At 52.8% G+C, this 21,155-nt stretch overlaps 1 protein-coding gene across 1 annotated transcript; it reads left to right on the top strand.

Moving 5' to 3' along the window:
* Positions 1-6,880: 6,880 nt before the first annotated feature.
* Positions 6,881-21,099, top strand: DBH (dopamine beta-hydroxylase). The gene is given in 13 exon segments (XM_079323906.1): positions 6,881-7,324; positions 9,414-9,560; positions 10,840-11,097; positions 12,930-13,106; positions 13,641-13,743; positions 14,879-15,045; positions 15,769-15,912; positions 15,995-16,027; positions 16,029-16,034; positions 16,812-16,871; positions 17,543-17,670; positions 18,079-18,238; positions 20,588-21,099. Coding segments are annotated over 13 exon segments (1,950 nt in total). The 5' UTR covers positions 6,881-6,892; the 3' UTR covers positions 20,723-21,099.
* The last annotated feature ends 56 nt before the right edge of the window (positions 21,100-21,155 follow it).

The following is a 21,155-nucleotide window of genomic DNA, read 5'->3' as shown; positions in this document are numbered from 1 at the left end:
TGTGCAGCCACAGCTTCGTGCAAGGGCTGGGAGAGGCAGGGGGTGAGGTCAGGGGTGCTGACCATGGATTCCCTTTGCACAGAGACAGGGATTTGGGGGTTGCTGGCACACAGGGCAGCAGGAGGTGCTGGGGGAATAATCCTTCCATCAGGATCTGGAAAGGTTGGGAAGAGAGCAGAGCCTTTTGTCACAGCCTTGGAAATCCAAAGATTTCTGCAAACAATTTCTCCTTCAAACTTTCTGAGCTTGTCAAGAGGTTTGTAGGGCAAACCCTCCCTGTACAGTAGCCATATTGAGTTTTCTACAGGGAATATAATTTACCCACAATTTCTAATTGTTATTAGTCCTTCTGCTGAGCTGTCCATACAAACCTCAACCAGCAGGGCCTGGAAGGATGGATGATGGATGGATGGATGGATGGATGGATGGATGGATGGATGGATGGATGGATGGATGGATGATGGATGGATGGATGATGGGTGGATGGATGGATGGATGGATGATGGATGGATGATGGATGGATGGATGGATGGATGGATGGATGGATGGATGATGGATGAATGATGGATGGATGGATGATGGATGGATGGATGGATGGATGGATGGATGGATGGATGGATGGATGGATGGATGGATGGATGGATGGATGATGGATGAATGGATGGATGGATGGATGATGGATGGATGGATGGATGGATGGATGGATGGATGGATGGATGGATGGATGATGGATGGATGGATGATGGATGATGGATGATGGATGGATGGATGGATGGTTGATGGATGGATGATGGGTGGATGATGGTGGATGGATGATGGATGGATGGATGGGTGGATGGATGGATGGATGATGGATGGATGGATGGATGGATGGATGGATGGATGATGGATGGATGATGGATGGATGGATGGATGGATGGATGGATGGATGGATGATGGATGGATGATGGATGGATGGATGGATGATGGGTGGATGGATGGATGGATGATGGATGGATGGATGGATGGATGGATGGATGGATGGATGGATGAAGGATGGATGGATGGATGGATGATGGATGGATGGATGGATGGATGGATGGATGATGGATGGATGATGGATGGATGGATGGATGGATGATGGATGATGGATGGATGATGGATGGATGGATGATGGATGGATGGATGATGGATGGATGATGGATGGATGATGGATGGATGGATGGATGGATGGATGGATGATGGATGGATGGATGGATGGATGGATGGATGGATGGATGGATGGATGGATGATGGATGAAGGATGATGCATGATGGATGATGGATGAAGGATGGATAAATGCTCATTCCATGGTGGAAGGCATCTGGCAGGCCAGGAATGAGCTGACACAGCCACAGTCTGGGAATGTCACCACAGCTGAGCACGGAGGGTGGGCAAAGGGAGGCACTGGTGGACACTGGGCACTTGGGGTTGCACCTACTGGGGGAAGAGCCATGACCACTGGGAGGACTGGGCAAGCCTCCCATGCCTCTCCTGCAGAGCCAGGCTGGAGCAGAGTTGATCCTGCCTGGAGCATCTTTTGCGGGGACACGTGGATCTGTGCTCCAGTGCGTGGAGATGGGTATTGCAAAGCCACTTTATTTCTGGTGTTGTTATTGGCAGGGGAGTGGGAGTGCAATACAATTTTAGCCACCCTGATGTCTCTGTGTCCCTTACATCCCACCTCCATTCTAGAGCAGCTTTTCCCTCACATTACATGATCCTTACAAAAGGGACTTTTTGCACTTGAAATGGTAAAAAACGAGCTGGTCCTGCAGAGCAGGGTCAGGTGTGGGCAGTCCTGGGAGGGCTGTGTGTCCCCACCACCATCACCAAGCAAGCAGGATTTCCTTGCATATGGCAGGACCAGGGGATGACCAAGATCTGTGTGAGGCTCAGTCAGGATGAACTGATAGAGAAGGATTCCTGTCACACCAGGAGCTGCAGGTGCCCCAGCCCTCAGACACGGGCAGAGCTGGAACAGCCCAGCCAGCAGCACTCTTTTGTTCATTTCAAAACATCCCATTGAAGATCAGAGTGAGTCTCCAGAGCTCCTGAGTAAGAGACCACCCCTCAGATAAACTCCACTCCCCAAAGCTCTCCCAAAACTCTCCCACCTCCCACTGGCACTATCCCCTGGATCACACAACGCTTTATAAACACACCCAGAGAATGCTTTTGTCTCTTCCTGTCCCTTCCAGATATTTTGGGTATTTGTGGCAATCTCTCCTGTTTATATAACAAAGCCACAGCCCAGTGTTTGTGACACCATATCCATGGAAACCCTAATATAGCATGCACAGGCGAGGAGATCTCATTAGGTGGCTCAGCTGCGGCAGCACTGGGGAGGGAATTTCTCTGGGATGCTTTGCTGGGATGCTCACCCAGCCTGGAGCACCTGGCAGGGCAGTAGCACCTCCCAAAAAGCAAACAGTGCTTCCCTTTGGCTAATTTTGGCCTTTCTCCTGCTGTCCCATCACCAGCTCACCGTGGCTTAGCCCAAACAGCCACATTTGGCTCTGCAGAGCTGTGGCTGGGGCAGGAGAGGCAGAAGGGATGGAGATTCTCAGGGCAGGCCAGTCCTCACCTGCAGTGCCACAACAGGAGCACAGACTGGGCTGTAAAGAGTAGCTCAGGTCCAGTTCTGTCCCTAATTTGGCTCAGGGTGGAGATCTGGAGCTGGTTCTCCTTTGGATGTGATCCTCATGGGAACTGAGGCTGAAGTTTTCTTCCACTGTGTAAAATAAAGAAAATATGGTCCTGAAGAAGGCAAAACAGGTTGGGAGAAAGCAAAAAACTGGAACAAGCTTGGCTTGGCAAGGAGGGTGTTAAAGCATTTGTGCTGTAAGGCACAAACTCAGCAGAAGGAGGAAGGAATGGCTCTTCTCACCTGTCCCTGCTGGATCACAGTCACCTCCAAGTGTCCTGTCCTGGCTGGCACATCTGTGGCACATCTGTGGGTTCAAACAGCCCAGGCTGCTGTCACACGTGCAAACCCTCCCAGCTCAGTGTGGCCCAGGTGACACAGGGACACTAAAGCTACTTCAGAGAGGACAGACCCTCACCTGTACCCCTGCTGCACAACTGAGACTCAGATTGGCAGCCCCTGTGCCCTCCTGGTGCACAAAAAACACAAGGAGCAGCCTGCAGGTCCCTTCTGATTCATTATGGGAAAAGAGATCCTTTGGGAAGGATGAAAAACAATCCTTCCCACCTTGGGTTGTGATGGAACAGATCCTGTGAGTGCTGGGGCTGCCCCACAGCTCTGATCTGCTGGCTCAGGGGTGGATTTGGCACACATTGATCAGGGACAGGGGTCCCTGTGACCCTGCAGGGTCACCCTGAGCCCACCTTTCCCCCTCCCCACACCGTGCTGGGTGCAGCCTGAGTCACACACTGCCAGAGCTCATCAGCACCCGGCAAATTCGATCCTGGTGCTGGGTAGGGCTGTGGGGAGCAGAGCCCCCGGGGCATGGAGAGCTGCAGAAAGCTTCCCTCCCTTCCCCTCCCCTCCCTGCCCTTGCCCAAATTGAATTTCCATTTCTGTTAGCAGGCAATGGATTATAGCTGGGAGGGGTGCTGCCTGCCTCGGCCCCTAATTTGGCACATCAATTGTGTTTAAACTCCGTACCTGGAAGCCAGATTTGGTTCCAGGCTGGCAGCCCTGGCTCCTGCCCAGTGCCACCAAGGCCTGACACTGCCCCTGCCAGGGCTCTGAAGCCACCACTTGTCCCCAGCTTTGCATCCAGTGGCAGTGGAAAGCCACAGCTGTTTGTCACCAGGAGGGTTTTGATACCTTGAGAAGCTGACCTTGAATAAAGCAGGATTTATTAGAAGGCCTTACAAGGATACAGCTTGGGCAGTACAAGAGCCTGGCCGTGGCTACACCCAAGATGGACCCAAGCTATGAGTTTTCACACTTTTATAAGTTTTGGTCCATTTACACATTGTGGTTAATTGTCCAGTTCCAGCTCCAGGTTCTGCAGTCCCATCCTCTCTGATTGCTCTCCTCAATTTGCTGCTGTTTGCACTTCTTGAGCCTGAAGCTGCAGCAGTGCTCTTGGTTCTCAAGCTGGAAAAGGATTGTTTTGTGTGACTGAACTGTGAAGAGAACTTGCCAACACTTTGTATGAAGTTCAGAGTCACTCTAAGGCAGTACAGAATCTAAAAAATATGAAAGTAAAACTTAAGGCATCAGTTGTGTGTGTGAGATGGGGTCAGCAACAGCCAGCAGGGGTTAAGTGGGGCATTCAGCATCCAGCTCTGCCCAGCCAGCCCTGCCCTGGGGCTCACAGCCCACCCCAGGTATTCTTTGGGCATATTCTTTCCCTTCCTCAGGACTCCCACATGGGCATCAAATGCCTCTGAGGAAAGGGCAGGACCCACAGCTCCCACCCCACAGCTCTCCCGTGGGATGTGAGTTTCTGAGTCAGGAAACTCCAGCGTTTCTACATCTCCTTGAAGTATTAAAATAAACACCCAGAGCAGGGAGTGGAAATCAGAATCCTCATTCCTTGCCTGGATTTATGAGCCACGACTCGGGAAAAACTGAAGGGAGGGGGGAGAGAGAGAGAGATGTACATAATTTTTTTTCTCTGTTCAAATAAATTCTCAGTGCTTATCTGCAAAGTTCAGCTGTTTTCAAGCTGACCTGCCCGTGTTCTGCTGTTCCACTGCAAATTCCATACAGGAGGGCTCAGGAGCTCCACTTGCACACGCCAGCAGTCTGGGGTTTCATCTCTGATAGAGGGAGGCAGAACTTGTTAGCTGAGGATCCCCTCCTGCCCCTGGTGAGGATCACTCTGCCTTCCTGCCGTGCCTGGCAGCTCAGCTTCTTCTCTTGACAATGAGGAAACGAAGCCAAGAGAGGAGGACAAGTGGATGAATCTGCTTGGAGGAGATCAGGGATAGGGAAGGACAAAAATCTGTTCTGTGGGGCTTTTGTAAGGCAGCCAGAGCTGTGTAATGAGCACCAGGGCTGGGGGATGAGGGACATCCATCTGATGCCTTCAGGGTGTCCAGGAACCAGCCCAAAACCCCAGGAAAAGGGGAAAATGCTGCATCCTCCTTCAGGAAGGTGAAGAGAGCTGTGCATGGGGTGAGGTGCAGATCCACAGCCTGGGAACAGCTCCAGGGAACAGAACCCCGGAGATGCCATGCTGGGAGCATCCCCAGGCAGCTCCAGGGACCTGCTGCTATCCAGAAGGGCTTTTAAAGCTTCTAAGGAGCACTGGGAGGGCTGGTGTGGGACTGGGCTGTGCATGGGTGTCAGGAGAATGAATCCACAAGCACCAGGGGTTTATGTCCAAACAGGAGACAGAGGAGTCCTTTTGGCTTTATTCCAATAGAGGGAGAGGCCATGGGGCATTCCCCTGAGATCTCTCAAAATTTTGGAGGACACAGCCTCCTTTTTATCCCAATTTCCCTCTCTGTTTCCCCATTGGCTGAGGTACTTGAGAGGCACAGACTGCCCAAACACCTGATACCTGAGATTCCCCTCTAATGTACAACCCTTCCTTTTAATTTTTCATTCTTATTCTTATTCATAGTTTTTCCCCATTGCTTATTTCATCTTCCAATATCCAGTTTGATTTATCAGCAAACCTGCAGTTTGTTTGTAAAGGCAAACATCTTTTCCCATTCATCAACCAGTAGAATGCCTCCCATTGTTGTTTTTTTTTTAATCTCTTAATGTTACCCTTATTTACCAGCAGACCCACAGCTTGTTTGTAAAGATAAATCCGACATTTTTCTCACGGGGGAGGGATGGGGCTGGGATGCTCTGGGAGGGTTCAGCTCTCCATCCATCCCTCCCTCCCCATCCCTGGCCTTTACCTGGTGGGGCTGGGTGAGCACAAACCCAGCGAGGAGAGCGGGATCAATTGACACATTCCTGAGCAATGGCCGTGTCTCAGGACAGTCGAACCTCACCGGGGCGCTGGCATTGATGATTCATGGAAACGCCGAGCTGGATGCATTTCCCCTCCTTCCACCGGGCTGGGGAAAGGCGGATCTGCCCCTGTGACATTGCTGCAAGGAGCAGCACTGAAACCCGAGCTCCGGAGGGGACCCGAGGGGACCCTGCCCGGCAGGTGAGGTGGCATTAATAAAATAACGCCACCGACTCGCAGGCTAAAGCCAGGCACTGTGTGTGTGCATCAAAGAGCTGCAGGCAGTTCATTATAATTCCAATTAACGTGGGAAAGCTAATAACCGAAAGAGAATCCATCGGACTTTAAACAAATGGGAAGGGGAGGGTGAGGGACTAAAGGTGGATTTAAGAGAGCCAGAGAGCCAGCTGCTGCAAAGAAATTACCAATATTGACTATATCCAGGCAGGTGGGGGCTTCAATGGGTACAAAGCAGGGTGGGAGAGGAGCTGGGTTTGCTGGGTTTGAAAAGAATTAAATCCCACAAAGGTCAAAAACGAGAGGAGAGGGAGAGGGGACATCTCTTGCTGTTTGAGGGAAATCAGCATTTCCTCTGGCACTGAGCTTTGAAGGGAAATTATTTCAAACCCTGTCAGTGTTATTTAATGCCTGGGAGCTCAGACGAGGCTCAGGGACCTTTGTTCTCATTTCTGGCCATTTTTGGGGTGACCCTAGGCTGGGTTATGTGGACACCCAGGCCAAAGGCAGCAGGAGCAGCACAGACCATGCCCACGAGGGCTCAGCCAGAGCAGCCTGTGAGCAAACAGCTCTCCCCAGCCACTAAGGAAGATTTAAGAGCGAATCACATCAGCCCAGTCAAACCCAATTGCTATTGATAATGTCCATGTGCAATTAGAGCCAATTAAGGGCAGACAGCAGATGACAAGTGTTTGGCCAGGAGCTGACGGGGGTCAATACACCAGTCCAATTTCCCAACAACTAAATGCAATTAAAGAGTGTCACTTACCCAGCTTGCCCAGGAGGGCCAGCACATAAATGGGCACGGCCAGGCACAGGGTGCTGTCCTGGCAGGATGCAGAACTCCAGGAGCAAGCCCTGCTCCTGCCCCAGCCTCAAGCTGAGGGAGGTGGCATCCATGTACTTCACCTTGGTGGCAGCATTCCTGGTCATCCTGGTGGTGGCCCTGCAGGGCTCGGCTCCCCAAGGGAGTGATTTCCCCTACAAGGTGCCCCTGGATCCCCAGGGGCTGCTGGAGCTCTCCTGGAATGTCAGCTACCCCCAGCAAGCCGTGCACTTCCAGCTGCTCATCAGGGAGCTGCAGTTTGGGCTCCTTTTTGGGATGTCAGACAGGGGAGAGTTTGAGAACGCCGACCTGGCCGTGCTCTGGAGCGATGGGCACAACTCCTACTTTGGGGTGAGTCTCTGGAGTGTTTACATGGATGATTTTGGGGTTCCCTGCCTGTCAGTGCAGCTCTGAGTCTGGCTGGTGGTTTGGTGGAGCAGGGTACAGGGCATGGCACACTCTGGGCCAGCCCCACTGCTCAGGGTCCAGATGTTCTTGGGGGATTTCTACCCCAGAGGACACCACAGATCAGATCCACACGGTGGGTTTGGCATGGGGATTATCCCAAAGGAGAAAAGAATAAACACAGCAGCACATCATCAGGGCTGAGGGAGCCAGGAGCTGGGTGTCTCTGCTGTGTTTAGCTGCAAGGACACACATAGAGGATGCATCAACACCCTGCTTCATTTGTGTGCTGCTGCCAGTCACATTAAAAATTAACCACAGCTCCCATTAATGGCTCTGAGACAGGGCAAAAGTCACCAGGCAGAGAGGCTGCTCTGCCAGCACGAAGAGCCCAGCTGAGAGCTGCATCCACAGAGATCAGCAGGATAACAGGGCAGCCTGGGCTGCTGTCAGAAATTAAAGGTGCAGACCTGTTTGGGTGATATGTAAATGGGAGTGCAGGGAGAGCTGATTTCCAGTTGTGTTTTTTGCTGTTGCTGCTGCAAACTCCATCCTTCCTGCCACTGTGTGTTTGCCGAGCTCCTGTTTGGGTGGTTTTCTCAGCCCTGGGCTCTCCAGCCCTATCCCCAGCCCACCACATCAGGCTGATTGTGATTGTGCTTGGCTGCAAAAAGCAATTCCCATTTTTGCCCGTGTGAGGTTTTCCAGTGAGTTAAATTTTACCTCTCTGCTTACCTCAAATTAACCATAAAACAAATCCTTTCTCAATCAGCCGCAATGTGATCCGCAGTGTGATGAAAGCATGGAAAGAAGGGTTTATTATCTGCCCTGTTTTCCTGCTAATTCTCAGCCTTTCAGAGTCTGTGGTGGGCCAAATACTCCAGGATTTCACAGCATCATGTTAAGAAAACATAAAGGAGCATTTCCAACCTGCCTTGCCCAAAGACAAACAGCCCTGAATGAAATGCCCGGCAGCGCTCGGGTTTTCTCTTTCACTTGGTGCTGAACAGCATCCTGCAAGGAGATCTCAATAAATCTCCCCAGCCCCGTTTTTCTCTCTCCCAGCAGCTTTTCTGCTGGATAAGTGTGCTGGCTGTTAAAGAGATCCAAATTTGTTCAGCCCCCCGTGTGCTATGAGATTAACTTGTGCTCCGTATTCCTGCGAGAACAAATGTCATGCGAGCTCCACGGAGCTGATTTCCCTCTCCCCCTCTAAGGACAATATGTTCTGGAAATATGACTCTATAGTTCTGGCTGAATTGATGCCAACTTGCTTTATCCTTTTTCTTCTGTTTTTTTAATCCCTAGAGTAGAGAACCAGTGCCACTTGTGTACATACAGCCAGCTACTTCCTGGGTGCCTTTTGTGAGTAAACAGGAGACCCACAGGAGAAACAAAAGATCAAAGAAACAATCTTGTTCAAATCCAAATTATCACAGGGTTTTATACTCCAAACTTCAAACCCTGAGGCACAGGAACACCCTACTGCTTTGCTTCTTGGGGTGGCTTTGTCACCATCCTCTACAGCGAGTGGCTTTTGGGAGAGAACAAACTGACTACAAAAAAATATGGATTTTTCAGGGGGGCAGCAATTTCTAGGGCTGACATTACATCCCAGAAAGGGTCTGATCTTAAACTGAGGAAAGCTGGTTTGTGCCAAGGGTTTTGGAGAGCCCAGCACCTCCTTCCACAGGGTCCCCCCAAGACAAACATATCCAAAATACAGCACACAGCTTTACATGCCCCTGTTGGCTCTCCTCCATCCCTTCCCAACCTTTCCCCACTCATCCCACCTTGTTCAGGTCTTTCTGCAGACTCTTAGTGCTGGGTCAGGTGTTTCCCCTGCCCTTGAGCTCCAGGGATATTTTGGCAGAGGCCACCCCAGCATGGATCTGCCCAGGAGATGCTGCAGGTGGGCTTGGAGCAACCAAAGCACAGGTTTCTGCAGCTCTGGGGTGCTGAGGGTGGGCAGAGGAGGACCTGTGGTACCTCTGGAGGTACCTCCTGTCTGAGCAGGCTGCTCTCTCTCCTGCAGGATGCCTGGAGTGATGCCAAGGGGCAGCTCCACATGGATTCCCAGCAGGACTACCAGCTCCTCGGGGCTCGCAGGGCTCCTGAGGGGCTCTACCTCCTCTTCAGAAGAGCCTTCAGCACCTGTGACCCCAAGGACTACCTGATAGAGGTATGGCATCACCCTCAGCCCACCATGGCACCCCCAGCCCCAGCCCAGCTCCAGAGCCATCCTGCAGGGCTGTGCCTGTTTGGGCAGAGCATCAGGTGTTGGTGCTGTGTGAGGCAGGGAGGAAGTGAGCTACAGATGTCAGCCCTGGCCCATGAGTAATGTTTGGCACCATCTATTCCCAACCCCTTCAAAAGCTCTCTCGAGTGTAGCTTTTAGCTCCTTTGCATCATCAGCTCCTGTTGAACATGCATTGGGTCTAAATAAATCCCTCCTGCATCACTGCTCGGCAGTCTGGAGCCAACTGTTGGGAGTGTTACCAAGAGGGGTTGGTGTATCAAAGGCAAACAGGAGGGTGTGACAGGAGCTGGGACAAAGGGACAGCAAGTAGAGGTGCTGCTCCATATCCCTCACTCCTCTCTGAGCTGGGATTTTGGATAAACCCTCCCAGTGAGGGATGTCAGACAGCTCAGGGTCTCAGCTCCAGCCCCTGGCTGCAGGCAGCAATCTGTGCAAGGCTCAGCTCACATGAAAGCCTTTGTGGGCAGGATATTTTAGAGCCAACGTGGGCACAGAGTGTCCTCGAGTTTTTGCTGCTGGTGCTCAAAAGCTTCTCTTGTGGTGAAAAGTGTCTGCCAAAGCATTGAGAGCCCTGGAGGGAACAATCTGTGTGTGAGCCACGAAAACACTTACTGATTTTTATTCTCTGATCCTTTAAGAAAAGATCGTTCCCTTTTTCCTTTCTTCCTAATCTCCTGTCCAAAGCTCTCAGCGTTCTTGTTTGCAGTAGACCTTCAGCAAAGCTTCTTGTGGTAACTTCCACCTGAAAAGAAGCTGGAAGAAAAGGGAGCACTTCATGGAGAAGTTTTGTTTCTGCTATTTCCCCCCAAGCTATTGCTGGGCTGCAGGGAGGGATGAGCCCTGCACTGGTTTGTCCCAGCCTGGAGCTCATGAGGGGCTTGGAAGGAGCAGGGAGGATGTGTCACCCTTTTGGAATTAATGGGGAAAACTTTTCAGGCTTTCCCACCTGGCAGGGAACCCTCAGTGACCACATCAGCCAGAATGTAGAGCTTTCCTGGGACAGCACAGCTCCTGGTGCAGTCAGGGTGGGATCACAAGCCCCATTTCTGGGTTCATGCCACCAGTGCTGGTGCTAATGGCCCATGGGCACGTTCTGCTCAGCTCAAAAAACCCACTGGCACGTTCTGCTCTGCTCAAAAAACCCACTGGGATGTTCTGCTCTGCTCAAAAAACCCACTGGCACGTTCTGCTCTGGCTGCAGGATGGCACCGTCCACCTGATCTACGGCATCCTGGAGAAACCCGTGCACTCCCTGCAGGCCATCAACATCTCTGCCCTCCACGGGGGGCTGCAGAGGGTGCAGCTGCTGAAACCCAACATCAGCATCCCTGAGCTGCCCACGGACATGAAGACCATGGAGATAACAGCCCCAGATGTTGTCATTCCCAGCCAGGAGACGACCTACTGGTGTTACATGGCAGAACTGCCAGAGGGCTTCCCCAAACACCACATTATCATGGTAAGGGGCAGGAGAAGAGGGCTGCTTTCCCCAGGGTGGGTCATTAACTGTGTTCACATCCTGCTTTCCCCAGGGTGGATCAGTAATTGTGTTCACATCCTTCAAATTCAATGTCACAGGGAGGCTTTCAGACCCTGACATTTTTCCAAATGTGGTCCCAAAACCTCTTCTATGTCCACCCCATCAGTCAGTAGCATCCTCATGTCTCCTAGAGTGTCTCACCAGGTAATGTTTTCCCACCTGACACATCCAGCAGGTTGCAGGGCAGGTTCCCTGCAGAAGGAACAGACCCACATAAAGGATTTTGGCACACAGAGAGCTTTGAGAAGCATAAAAACATAGGAAACAAAGGAACAGGGCTGGTGAGAGCAGGGCAGAGCCAGCCAGGATGGGAACTGGCTCCTAAAAGATGAGGCATAGTCCCAAAAAAGAGACTTACAGACATAAATGCAACTTGTGGGCATTGCCCAGACGTGTTGCTTGGGCCATGTCCTGCAGATAAAAAAGCAGAAACCTGCTGGCAACCCTGAGGAGAGGAGGAGCTGCTGGGAGGGGGCTCAGCAGGTGTGGGGGTGGCTCAGGAGGTGACCTGGCACATCCAGAGTCAAAACCAGAGCACGGGGAGAAGGAAAACCTTGAGAGAGTGGAGCTGCAGCGAGCGCTCAGCGATGCCGAGGGGAGAGGCACTGCAAAGGAAGGCTCAGGAGGAGGATTTTCTCTTTTTCTCTCTGACAGATGGTGTGAAATGAATCATCTGTGTGTAAGTAAGAAGTGTCTAACTCCTGATACCTTCCCCTGCTGCAGATCACTTCTGCAGCTGGCACTTTTAGCCAGAGATGTTCCTCAGGCTTGAGTCACTCTCTCTACCCCAAATCCTTCTCCCCGTGCCCCGAGCAGCTGTGGGATAGAAACAAAACCCAAGAGCTGCAGGCCAAGCAACAACAACACAGCCAGGACCATCTTTAGGAAAAAGCAACATCCCCAGGGCCACCTGAGCCCTGCAAAACTGGTAAAAGGCATCACAAAACTGACCAAGATCTTCTGCTGGTCCCTGTCTGTTGTTGGAGAAAGGATGAGCTGGTTCTCTGTGGGTTCTGCTGGGATCTGGGTTGGTCCCTAAGCCAGCCAGGAAATTAAATATTTCCAGAACTGACCTAAATGCTCCTTTGGCACTAATAATGTGTTGTTTCTCCTTTGAAGCACTTATCTCTGGTGCTTAACTCTGCCATAACCAAAATATCAGGTGAAAGTCCTTGGCTGTTGGTGCCTCATGCCCAGAGCAAACTTCCCTCCCCATCCTGTGACAGAAATGGTGGCAGCTCACAGATATTCCTGGATGTCATAGATACCCAGGATGGGCTCTCAGTGTGTCCTCTTGATGCCTTGAGAGGCTGGCCTGAAACAGAGATTAGACAGTGGTAAAGGAATAAAACAGGGATTTATTAAAAGGATGCACTTTGGGCAGTGCAAGAGTCTCGCTGGGGCTGCACAAAGATAGACCCAAGATAGATGACCAGTCACAAGTTTTTACACTTTTATAAGTTTTGGTCCATTCACATATTGGGGATAGTTGTCCAATCCAGCTCCAGGTTCTGCAGTCCCATCCTCCCTGTTTGCTCTCCTCAACTCACTGTTGTTTGCACATTTTGGGTCTCAGGTTATCCTTGGTTCTGGGGCTGGAAAATGATTATTATTTTGTCTAACTACCCTGTGAGGAGAACTTGCTAACACTTTATATGAAGTTTAGTCACACACCAAGGCAGTGCAGCATCTCAAAATACATGAAAGCTAAAACTTAAGGCCTCACTCTCCTTCCTGGACCTGCTTTTCAGTACGAGCCAGTGGTCACAGCAGGAAATGAGGCTCTTGTCCACCACATGGAGGTTTTCCAGTGTGCAGCTGAGTTTGACAGCTTCCCCCACTACAATGGGCCCTGTGACTCCAAAATGAAGCCAGACAGGCTCAACTACTGCAGGCACGTGCTGGCAGCCTGGGCCATGGGGGCACAGGTGGGTGTGACAAGGGACATGTCCCTCCTGGGGGACAACTGTCCTGCTGCCTCCCAAACCTTCCCCATCCTGCATCACCCCATAGGGTGACCCCACCCAGTTCACTGCTGGGGTTTGTTCAGCCCTGCCTGACCTTCCCTGGGTGTGTTGGGTTTTCTTCCTCCCCCCAGCCCTCCTCCTCCTCCTCCTCTGCCATGAATCAGTGGGGTGGGACACTGGAGCAGCTCCCCAGGGAATGGCCACAGCTCCCAGCCTGAGCTCAAGGGGTTTTTGGGCAATGCTCTCAGGCTCTTGTGGGATTCCTGGGTTGGGTTTTGATGATCCTTGTGGGTCCCTTCCAGCTCAGGGTGTTTTACGGCTCTGTGACAATACTCAGGTGTTGTTGTGAGAGAAGCTTTTGGAAGTTCTCCAAGCACAACCAAGGGCACAAATCCCATCCCTCAGCCTGTGGTGTGGGTCAGGATTATACCTGCACATTCCCTTCAGCTTTTCTCCCAGGAAAGCCACCCCTAACACCCTCCCTTCTGCTTCCAGGCTTTCTATTACCCTGAAGAAGCAGGTCTAGCCTTTGGTGGCCCAGGCTCCTCCAGATATTTGCGTCTGGAGATCCATTACCACAATCCCCTGGTGTTCAAAGGTGAGGGGCTGGGTGCTGCTGCCCACTGCTTTACCTGTTAGACCAGGCAGGAGAGCTGGGGAAATTCCAGGGGAGCTCTGACACCTTCTGGGGAGGCCTCTGGTCCTGGAGATGCTGATGGCCCAGATCTGCCCCTGCAGGAAGAACACATGAAACCCCCACCATGCTGCTGCTTTTCTGATCTCAAAGTCATCCTCACTGAGGTGCACGCCCAGAGGTGGGGAAGGTACTTGGGAAAGGAGCAGAAAATTGCCCCAACAGAGTTCCTGAAAGGATGTGATGCAGGGCAACACCAGGATTCAGCTGGGCTGTCTCAGGAGTCCCCCCAGTTTCCACACAGGGTGTTGGGGCTGTGCTCAGAGCAGAGTGGCAGCAGTGCCAAGTCACAGGGAGACCAGGCTGCCTGGAGGGGGGATGTGGATGTTGTGTTCCTGTTCTCCTGCTTCGATAACGTTGTCAGGAGACACATTGGGAAAAAATAAAGAAGGATTCCAAACAACCCAGTTTCTTCATTAACATAAAAACAAGCAGCTTCTTGACTACCCAAGGATATTTTTAGGAGGCCAGAGCATATGTACCGTGCATCAATCATAGCACATTCGGCAGCTTGAGAAGAAACATGGCTATAAATACGGAGTTCACGTCTTCCATCGTTTATCTGCTTCTCATGTTAACCAATAGTGTCTCCCCCGTTATTCTTGTCCCTGGGTGGGCTCCAGCCTGGAGACAGGGAGCTCAGAGCTGGTCTGAACCCCTCCTGACCTATTGACCCCGCTCTTTCCCTTTGCCTGCCTGGCCTTTTGGGATTTTGGGATGTACCTGTTAAAGAAGCTGCAATGAGCCACATTCCTGAGGGAATCCTCCAGAGCACCCCATGCTCTGTCCTTCTGCTGTGGGCTCTCCAAAGGAACCCCTTACCCTGCTGTCCTGGCACAATTCAGCCTCAGGTCAGTGCCCAGGTGCATCTGAGGCCACTCAATGAAGACTTGCAGGATTTAAAACAATTTCAAACAGATGAAGGGAGCTGGGAGCTAGAGGCTCCCCACAGCAGCACAGCATGGCTTGTCACCTCTGCTTGTTTTTCACCTTCTGAGCCTGTCCCTGCAGTGATCTGTCCTTGTCCCCTGGCTGCCAGGTCGCCGGGACTCCTCGGGGATCCGGCTGTACTACACGGCCACCCTTCGTCCCTACGACGCTGGGATCATGGAGCTGGGCTTGGTCTACACCCCAGTGATGGCCATTCCCCCTGGAGAGGACAACTTCACCCTCACAGGGTACTGCACTGATAAATGCACCCAGCTGGTGAGTGACAGTGCCTGTCCCCTCCACCTCAGAGGAGAAAGGTTCCCCGTGGCTTTCCCTGGCTCCAGGCAGCACCAATCTCCAGCCTGCCAAATGAAAGTTTTAAACTCACCGTGAGGTAGTGCTGGGAAGAAAAATCTGCTGTGTACAATAAACAGAGAGCAGCTGGTTGGGATGTGCTGAGTCCCCCTGGAAGCAGCTCTCCTGGGGAGCCATCTGCTCCAGTCCCCAGGGTACCATTCCCACAAAGCTCACTGCCGAGCTGGCCGTGTCCCAGCGGTGCTTTCCCTCACAGGGATGGGAAATTTGGCTCCTGCTCCTGGGGATCTTGCCAAGAACTCTCTCAGAGATGGTTTCAAAGAGCCCACCTTGCTCTCTCAAGGAAGTTTGTATGTGTTTTTTTGGAGGGTTTACCCACAAGGAATCATTTGTGCCATGCTAACGAGGGCAGGGAAGGCAGCAGGATCTGGCTCAGCTGCTCCTGCTGCCCTGGAGCATTGGTTTGGCAGCAATGAGGGTTTGCCCTCTGCAAGGAGCTCACTGAGTTGCTTTTCCAGGGGTACAGTGATCCCCTAAACTCTGTGTGAAAGCCAGAAGGGAGACAGCGAGCTCCCAGCACGGGGACGTGATGGAGGGGAGAGGAACAGGGCTGGCCTCAGGGGGCTTCAGCTGTCCTTCCTTCCTCCTTTCCTTCCTCCTTTCCTCCTTCCCTCCCTTCCCCAGGCTCTTCCCCCTGCTGGCATCCGCATCTTCGCCTCCCAGCTGCACACACACCTGGCGGGCAGGAAGGTGGTGACGGTGCTGTCCCGGGACGGGAGGGAGCAGCGGGTTGTGAACGCTGACAGGCACTACAGCCCTCACTTCCAGGTACAGGGGCAGCAGGGCTGGCTGGTGCCACCCCTGGGCACAGTGCCATGGCACTGCTCTGATGTGTCCCCTCCCCTCCCAGGAGATCCGCATGCTCAAGGAGGTGGTCGCGGTTTTTTCCGGTGAGTTGCTCCAAAAATCGTTCCAAAGGGAACATCGTGATCCTATAGCCCTGAGTTCCCTCCTCTCTCCATCACCCCATCCCATGTGGGGGGCTGGAGTGAGGGTCCCTGGGTCATTTCTGCCACCTCCACGCAGATACTTTGGGGACAAGCAGGGCCCCTCTCATATGGCACAGAATTGGTGTGTGGGCAGCCAGCAGCTAAATTAGGCTCCTGATTTATCTGGGCTTCGTCTGGCAGAGGGAGGCTCCTCAGGAAGGGGAGGATGAACCATGGTGGTGCCCTCTGTCCTTGCTTGATGGAAGGAGAGGAAGAGATCCAGCATCAGAGTGGGAGTGGGTGGGAAAACAGGGCTGGAAGCTGCCCCAGGGCTCTCCAGCTGGGGAAGGAGCTGACTGCAAAGCTGAGGGCAGTTCTGGAGCTGCCGTGCCCCAGCACAGCTCAAAGCACTCAGCACCCACTGGAACCATGCCCAGGGCCATGTCCTGGGTGTCCCCATGGCCCTCAGCACTGACTGTGCCAGGGAGGCTGTTGTGCCATCAAGTCAGCTCCGGATTTGGCACTTCAAACTCTTGCCTAAGTGCAATTTAAAGGTGTTTTCAACCCTGCAGAAATTCTTAAAAAGCGAGGAAAGCAGGAAACACCATCCCTGGGATGCAGCCCTGGGGAATCTCCTCAGGGGATGCAGGTTTAGCAAGGAATCCTGATATGGGGAGCAGAGATTTCTATGTGGAACACTCTCCAATCCCTAAATTTTCCTGTATTTGGCCCCCCTAGGGCGATGAACTCATCACCACCTGCACGTACAACACCGAGGATCGGAGCAGAGCCACCGTGGTGAGTGCAGGGGCAGCTGCCCTGCCTTTGGGGACAAGCCAGGGTGGGCTGGGGGCACCCCCAGGGTGGGCACCTGCATGGAGCCAGGCTGAATCACAGCCAGAAGCAAAGGGAGGGTGGGAAGAAGGGAGCTCACAAGGCTGTGCTGCCTGCAGCGGGGATGTGAAGGTGCTAATTGTGAAGTAGCATGTGTCACTCTAATTCCCATCACAAACTGTTCCACCAGGGATTAATTGTAATTAAAGAAAAGTGGCATTTTTTTTTGACAGTGCATGTTATTTCCTTACATAGGCAGTGGGGAAAAAAACCCAAAACCTAAAAGAGCCTGTCAGAGGTACAATCAACAGGGACAAGGCTAAATATAGCAGAGGGATTATAGGAAATCTGCATTTTAATGTAAACCACACAGTCTAGCCTGCAAGTCTGTCCTTGCAGAGAGGGCAGACAAGCAGAGAGCTGCCCATGCCATGCACCTGAAGGGGTGTGAATATCTATGATCTCTGTCTCATAATTGAATCTCTATCTTTATCCAGATATAGATATAGAGATTTTAATGTAGACCCATGTGAGTGTGCACCCAGAGGTGTGAGCTCTGTGCCCCCCTGCCCCTGTGCAGCCCCAGCAGGGCACAGCCAGGCCCTGCTTCCATCACCTTCCTGCCTGTGCCACAGGGAGGGTTTGGCATCCTGGAGGAGATGTGTGTGAACTACGTGCACTACTACCCCCAGACCCAGCTGGAGCTGTGCAAAAGTGCCGTGGATCCAGGGTACCTGCACCGCTACTTCAGCCTTGTGAACAGGTAAAGAGCCCCTGCACGGGGCTGGGGGCACAGGGACCACTGGGACAACAGCCAAACCCAGGGTTTTGAGCATGACTGTAGGGAGAACCAGCAGGAAGGGAGAGCAGTCCCTGGGAGGGACTTCTGAGCAAGAGTCAGTGTGTGGCCAAGTGCATAAATGCAAAATATTCCTTATACCCTGAGGCAGACAGCAGGGATCCACACCAGGGGAGGAGGCTGCAGCCCACCCACCCATGAGGAGAGGGGAGATGCTGACCTTGCACAGAGTGTCCTACCCACAGGCTGGTCCCAAATCCTGCCCTGCAGCTGCTGGCTGCTCCAGGCTGTCCCTGAGCCATTCAGGCAGGGAGGAATTGCTCACATCCAGCACAGCTCTGCTGTATTTCAGCGTGGCCTTTCTCTGCCCAGGTTTAACGACGAGGAGATCTGCATGTGCCCCCAGGTCTCTGTCCCACAGCAGTTTTACTCCATCCCCTGGAATACCTTCAACAGGGATGTGCTGAAATCTCTCTACAGCTTTGCTCCCATCTCTGTGCACTGCAACAAATCCTCTGCTGTTCGCTTCCCGGTAGGTACAGCCTCTCTCCCAAAGCTTCCCAGCAGAATTCTCAGATGAAAAGTTGGGTCTGCAGAGCTCAGGGCACATCCAAACCCAGCAGGGACAGGGCAGGGGCTGGAGCTGCCTGGAAATCCCTGGTATGGGCAGGACACAGTGCCCAGCCCAGCCCTGTGCTTAGACAATACATCTGGAGCCCACCATGGATTCTCCCAGCCAGATCCAATTAGGAGATGCATTTGCATAAAGTGATTTGGAGGCTGCTTTTGCTGACTGTTAAAGTAGGGCCAGATCGAAGGAGAAACGTGAGGTGGTTTTTAGGATTTTGGCAAATCACGCCAGGTCCCAGCAGAGTGAGCTCATTATGCACAGCATCTGTGCAGCCCCTGAACCTGGTGATCCAGCAAAATGTGAAGGATAAAGGGCTGGGAGGTCTTTAAAATAAAAACAGGCCCAGAAACGAGGGACATGGTGATAGCCATGAAGATTTAAAACCACTGCTGGCATCAGCTTCCAGTGCCATTTATCAGTGTAATAAATTTGGATGATACCTTGTTCCTGAATCCAGTGATATCCACTGCAGCACAGGAGGAGGCTGAGCTGATTGCAGGGATGACCATCAGCTTTCTGCCTCAGTAAATTCCCTTTAGCAAAGTTTCACTCTGGAGTGGGCAAAAACCTTCCCAGTTTCCTAGAAATGGACACCAGGCACCTCTCAGCCATGCAGAGCTTTGCTGCAAGAAGTGGTGCAGAATTTTTGTGCAGCAGCAGAATTATGAATTGAATCACTTAATTTATGATCCAGACAACTCCCTTGATTTCTGAGAGGTCTTGGGGGCTGTCAGGAAGGGACTGGAGCAGATCAGAGGCAAGGCTGGCACAAAGTGGGTCATGAGCACTGCAGTGAGGGCGAAGGAGCCTCTGCTCCTCTGGTGCTTCAGAGCGAGCCCAGCTTGGAGACATCTCATTTATTCCATACTGTTTCTGCCAAGAGAAAAGCACCAGCTTCTAATTAAGCTCGTGTTTTTGCAGTTCAGTGATCCCAAATCTGATGATTTCTGGAAGGAACTGAGTGCTGTTAATTACCCAGCCAAATCTCAAGGTAACACTTGTGAGCAGCAGCGGGGACGGTGCCGTCCCCAAGTTCCCCTGCACCCACAGGGGCTCCCAGTAAACTCTCTCTGCTCAGATTTCCACTCAAGAGCACTGAAAACAACAACTGTCAAGACACTCCACAGGCCTTTGATCTCTCCAAAAGCAGGCTCTGGGTTCAGGATGTATCAGCAGGGCAGACGCTGCAGCAGATGGGCTCAGGGCTGGAGCTGAGCCCCGGAGCAGGAGCACCCTAAGGATGTTTAACTCCCCTAAGCCATGAGGGCACAGGAAAGGAGTTGTTTCTCCAGCTGGTGCTCCCCTGCAATGCTGTCCCCTCTCTGGTCACTCCCCTTGAGCTTTGGGAAGGTCCCTCCATCCCACTCCAGGTGTCCCCAGGGTTTTCCTGGTGCTGGTGCAGGCTCTGGCCCAATTCACTTGACACAGCAGGAGAGATTTCAGCTGAAACATAAATTCCACTTTCATGTCATGGATGACTCATGGCTCTACCTCTCCTCTCCAGACCTCCCTCCTCCTGCTCATGCAGCAGCTCATCCCCTCGCTGACATTTCCACATGAACACGCAGCCAAATCAGAGCATCACCACCCTGAGCTGAGCCCCCCATGCCCTCCCAGCCCCTGCCCACGTCTCCAGTGCCACCAGGCCAGGCCAATATCACTCCTGAGTTAGATCCTGCTCAGCAGGCTCAGCCCTGAGCACTGCCTGCACCTGGCAGGTTGCTGCTGGCAGGGAGCATCCCCAAGACAAGGTGGCTCCATGGATGCACAGAGCAGGATTTGTCCTGGCTGTGGCCACCAGGAGCCCTCATGGCTGTGACAGTCCTTCCCTGGCTGCTGCATCCCTCCTGCTCCACGGGCACATCCGTGCTGGAAATTCCTGGTAAGGTTTTTCCAGAGCATTTCCCAGAGTCCCATCTCTGTGGGACTCCCTGGTTTGATCTGTCTCCACCTGACTCTGCAGGTAATACATTTTTGGGGTGGAAACTCCCCAGCTGGGGTGGATTTGTGGAACACAGAGCACCTCAGACGTCTGTGCCACTCAGGGGATGTGTAGGTGCTTCTTCACTAGGAATAATTAGTGATGTCTCATGAGAAAACACCCCGATTTGGGCTAAAAACCACTTCAGACGTTAAATCTCATGTCACTTCTCCAAGCAGACAGAAACACCGAACCTCCAACACCTTCCTCCGTTTCTGGAAGAAGAATTTCCACCTGGCAGTGCTCTCAGGTGCCGACCTCTCTTGCAGGGCGAGTGGGAGAAGCAGCCTCTCCCCAGCATCACCGAGAGGCTGCGGGAGCGCGTCCCTCGCTGCCCGCCCACCCCGGAGCCGCACCCCGCTGCCCCCATCCCCCTGAACCTGGGCCAGCTCCGCAGGGACTGACGGTGCTGCCAGCATCCATCCCAGGGGAGCATCCCTGCCCGCACAGCCCCGGCCCTGCCTCCGGAGCTCACCAGGCACAGTTCACCAAGTCCTCCGGGGATGGGAAGCGCTATATTTAGCGCGTTATTAGCAATGCTGGCTCTGAGTAATGCTGCTTCCCACCCCCGGAATAATAACGGCGAGGTTGGTTATTGTGCGGGAAGGAGCTTGTTTGCCCGCAGGGAAACTGAGGCACGGGAGCGAAGGGATGTGTGGGAGCAGCATAAAAGCCTTGCTAGTGTCCCGCTGTCCTGTCTAGCTCAGGGTGGCTCCACAGGTGCTCCCCCATGCTGGCAGCTGGGGCAGGGATGGAGGGAGGGATGGATGGAGGGAGGGATGGAAGGAAGGATGGATGGAAAGAGAGATGGAAGGAAGGAGGGAGGGATGGAGGGGT

This window comes from Erithacus rubecula, assembly GCF_903797595.1.
Source record: "Erithacus rubecula genome assembly, chromosome: 21".
Taxonomy (NCBI): Eukaryota; Metazoa; Chordata; class Aves; order Passeriformes; family Muscicapidae; genus Erithacus; species Erithacus rubecula.
Note: the sequence above shows the minus strand (reverse complement) of the source record. Positions and strands in the feature narration are given on the sequence as shown.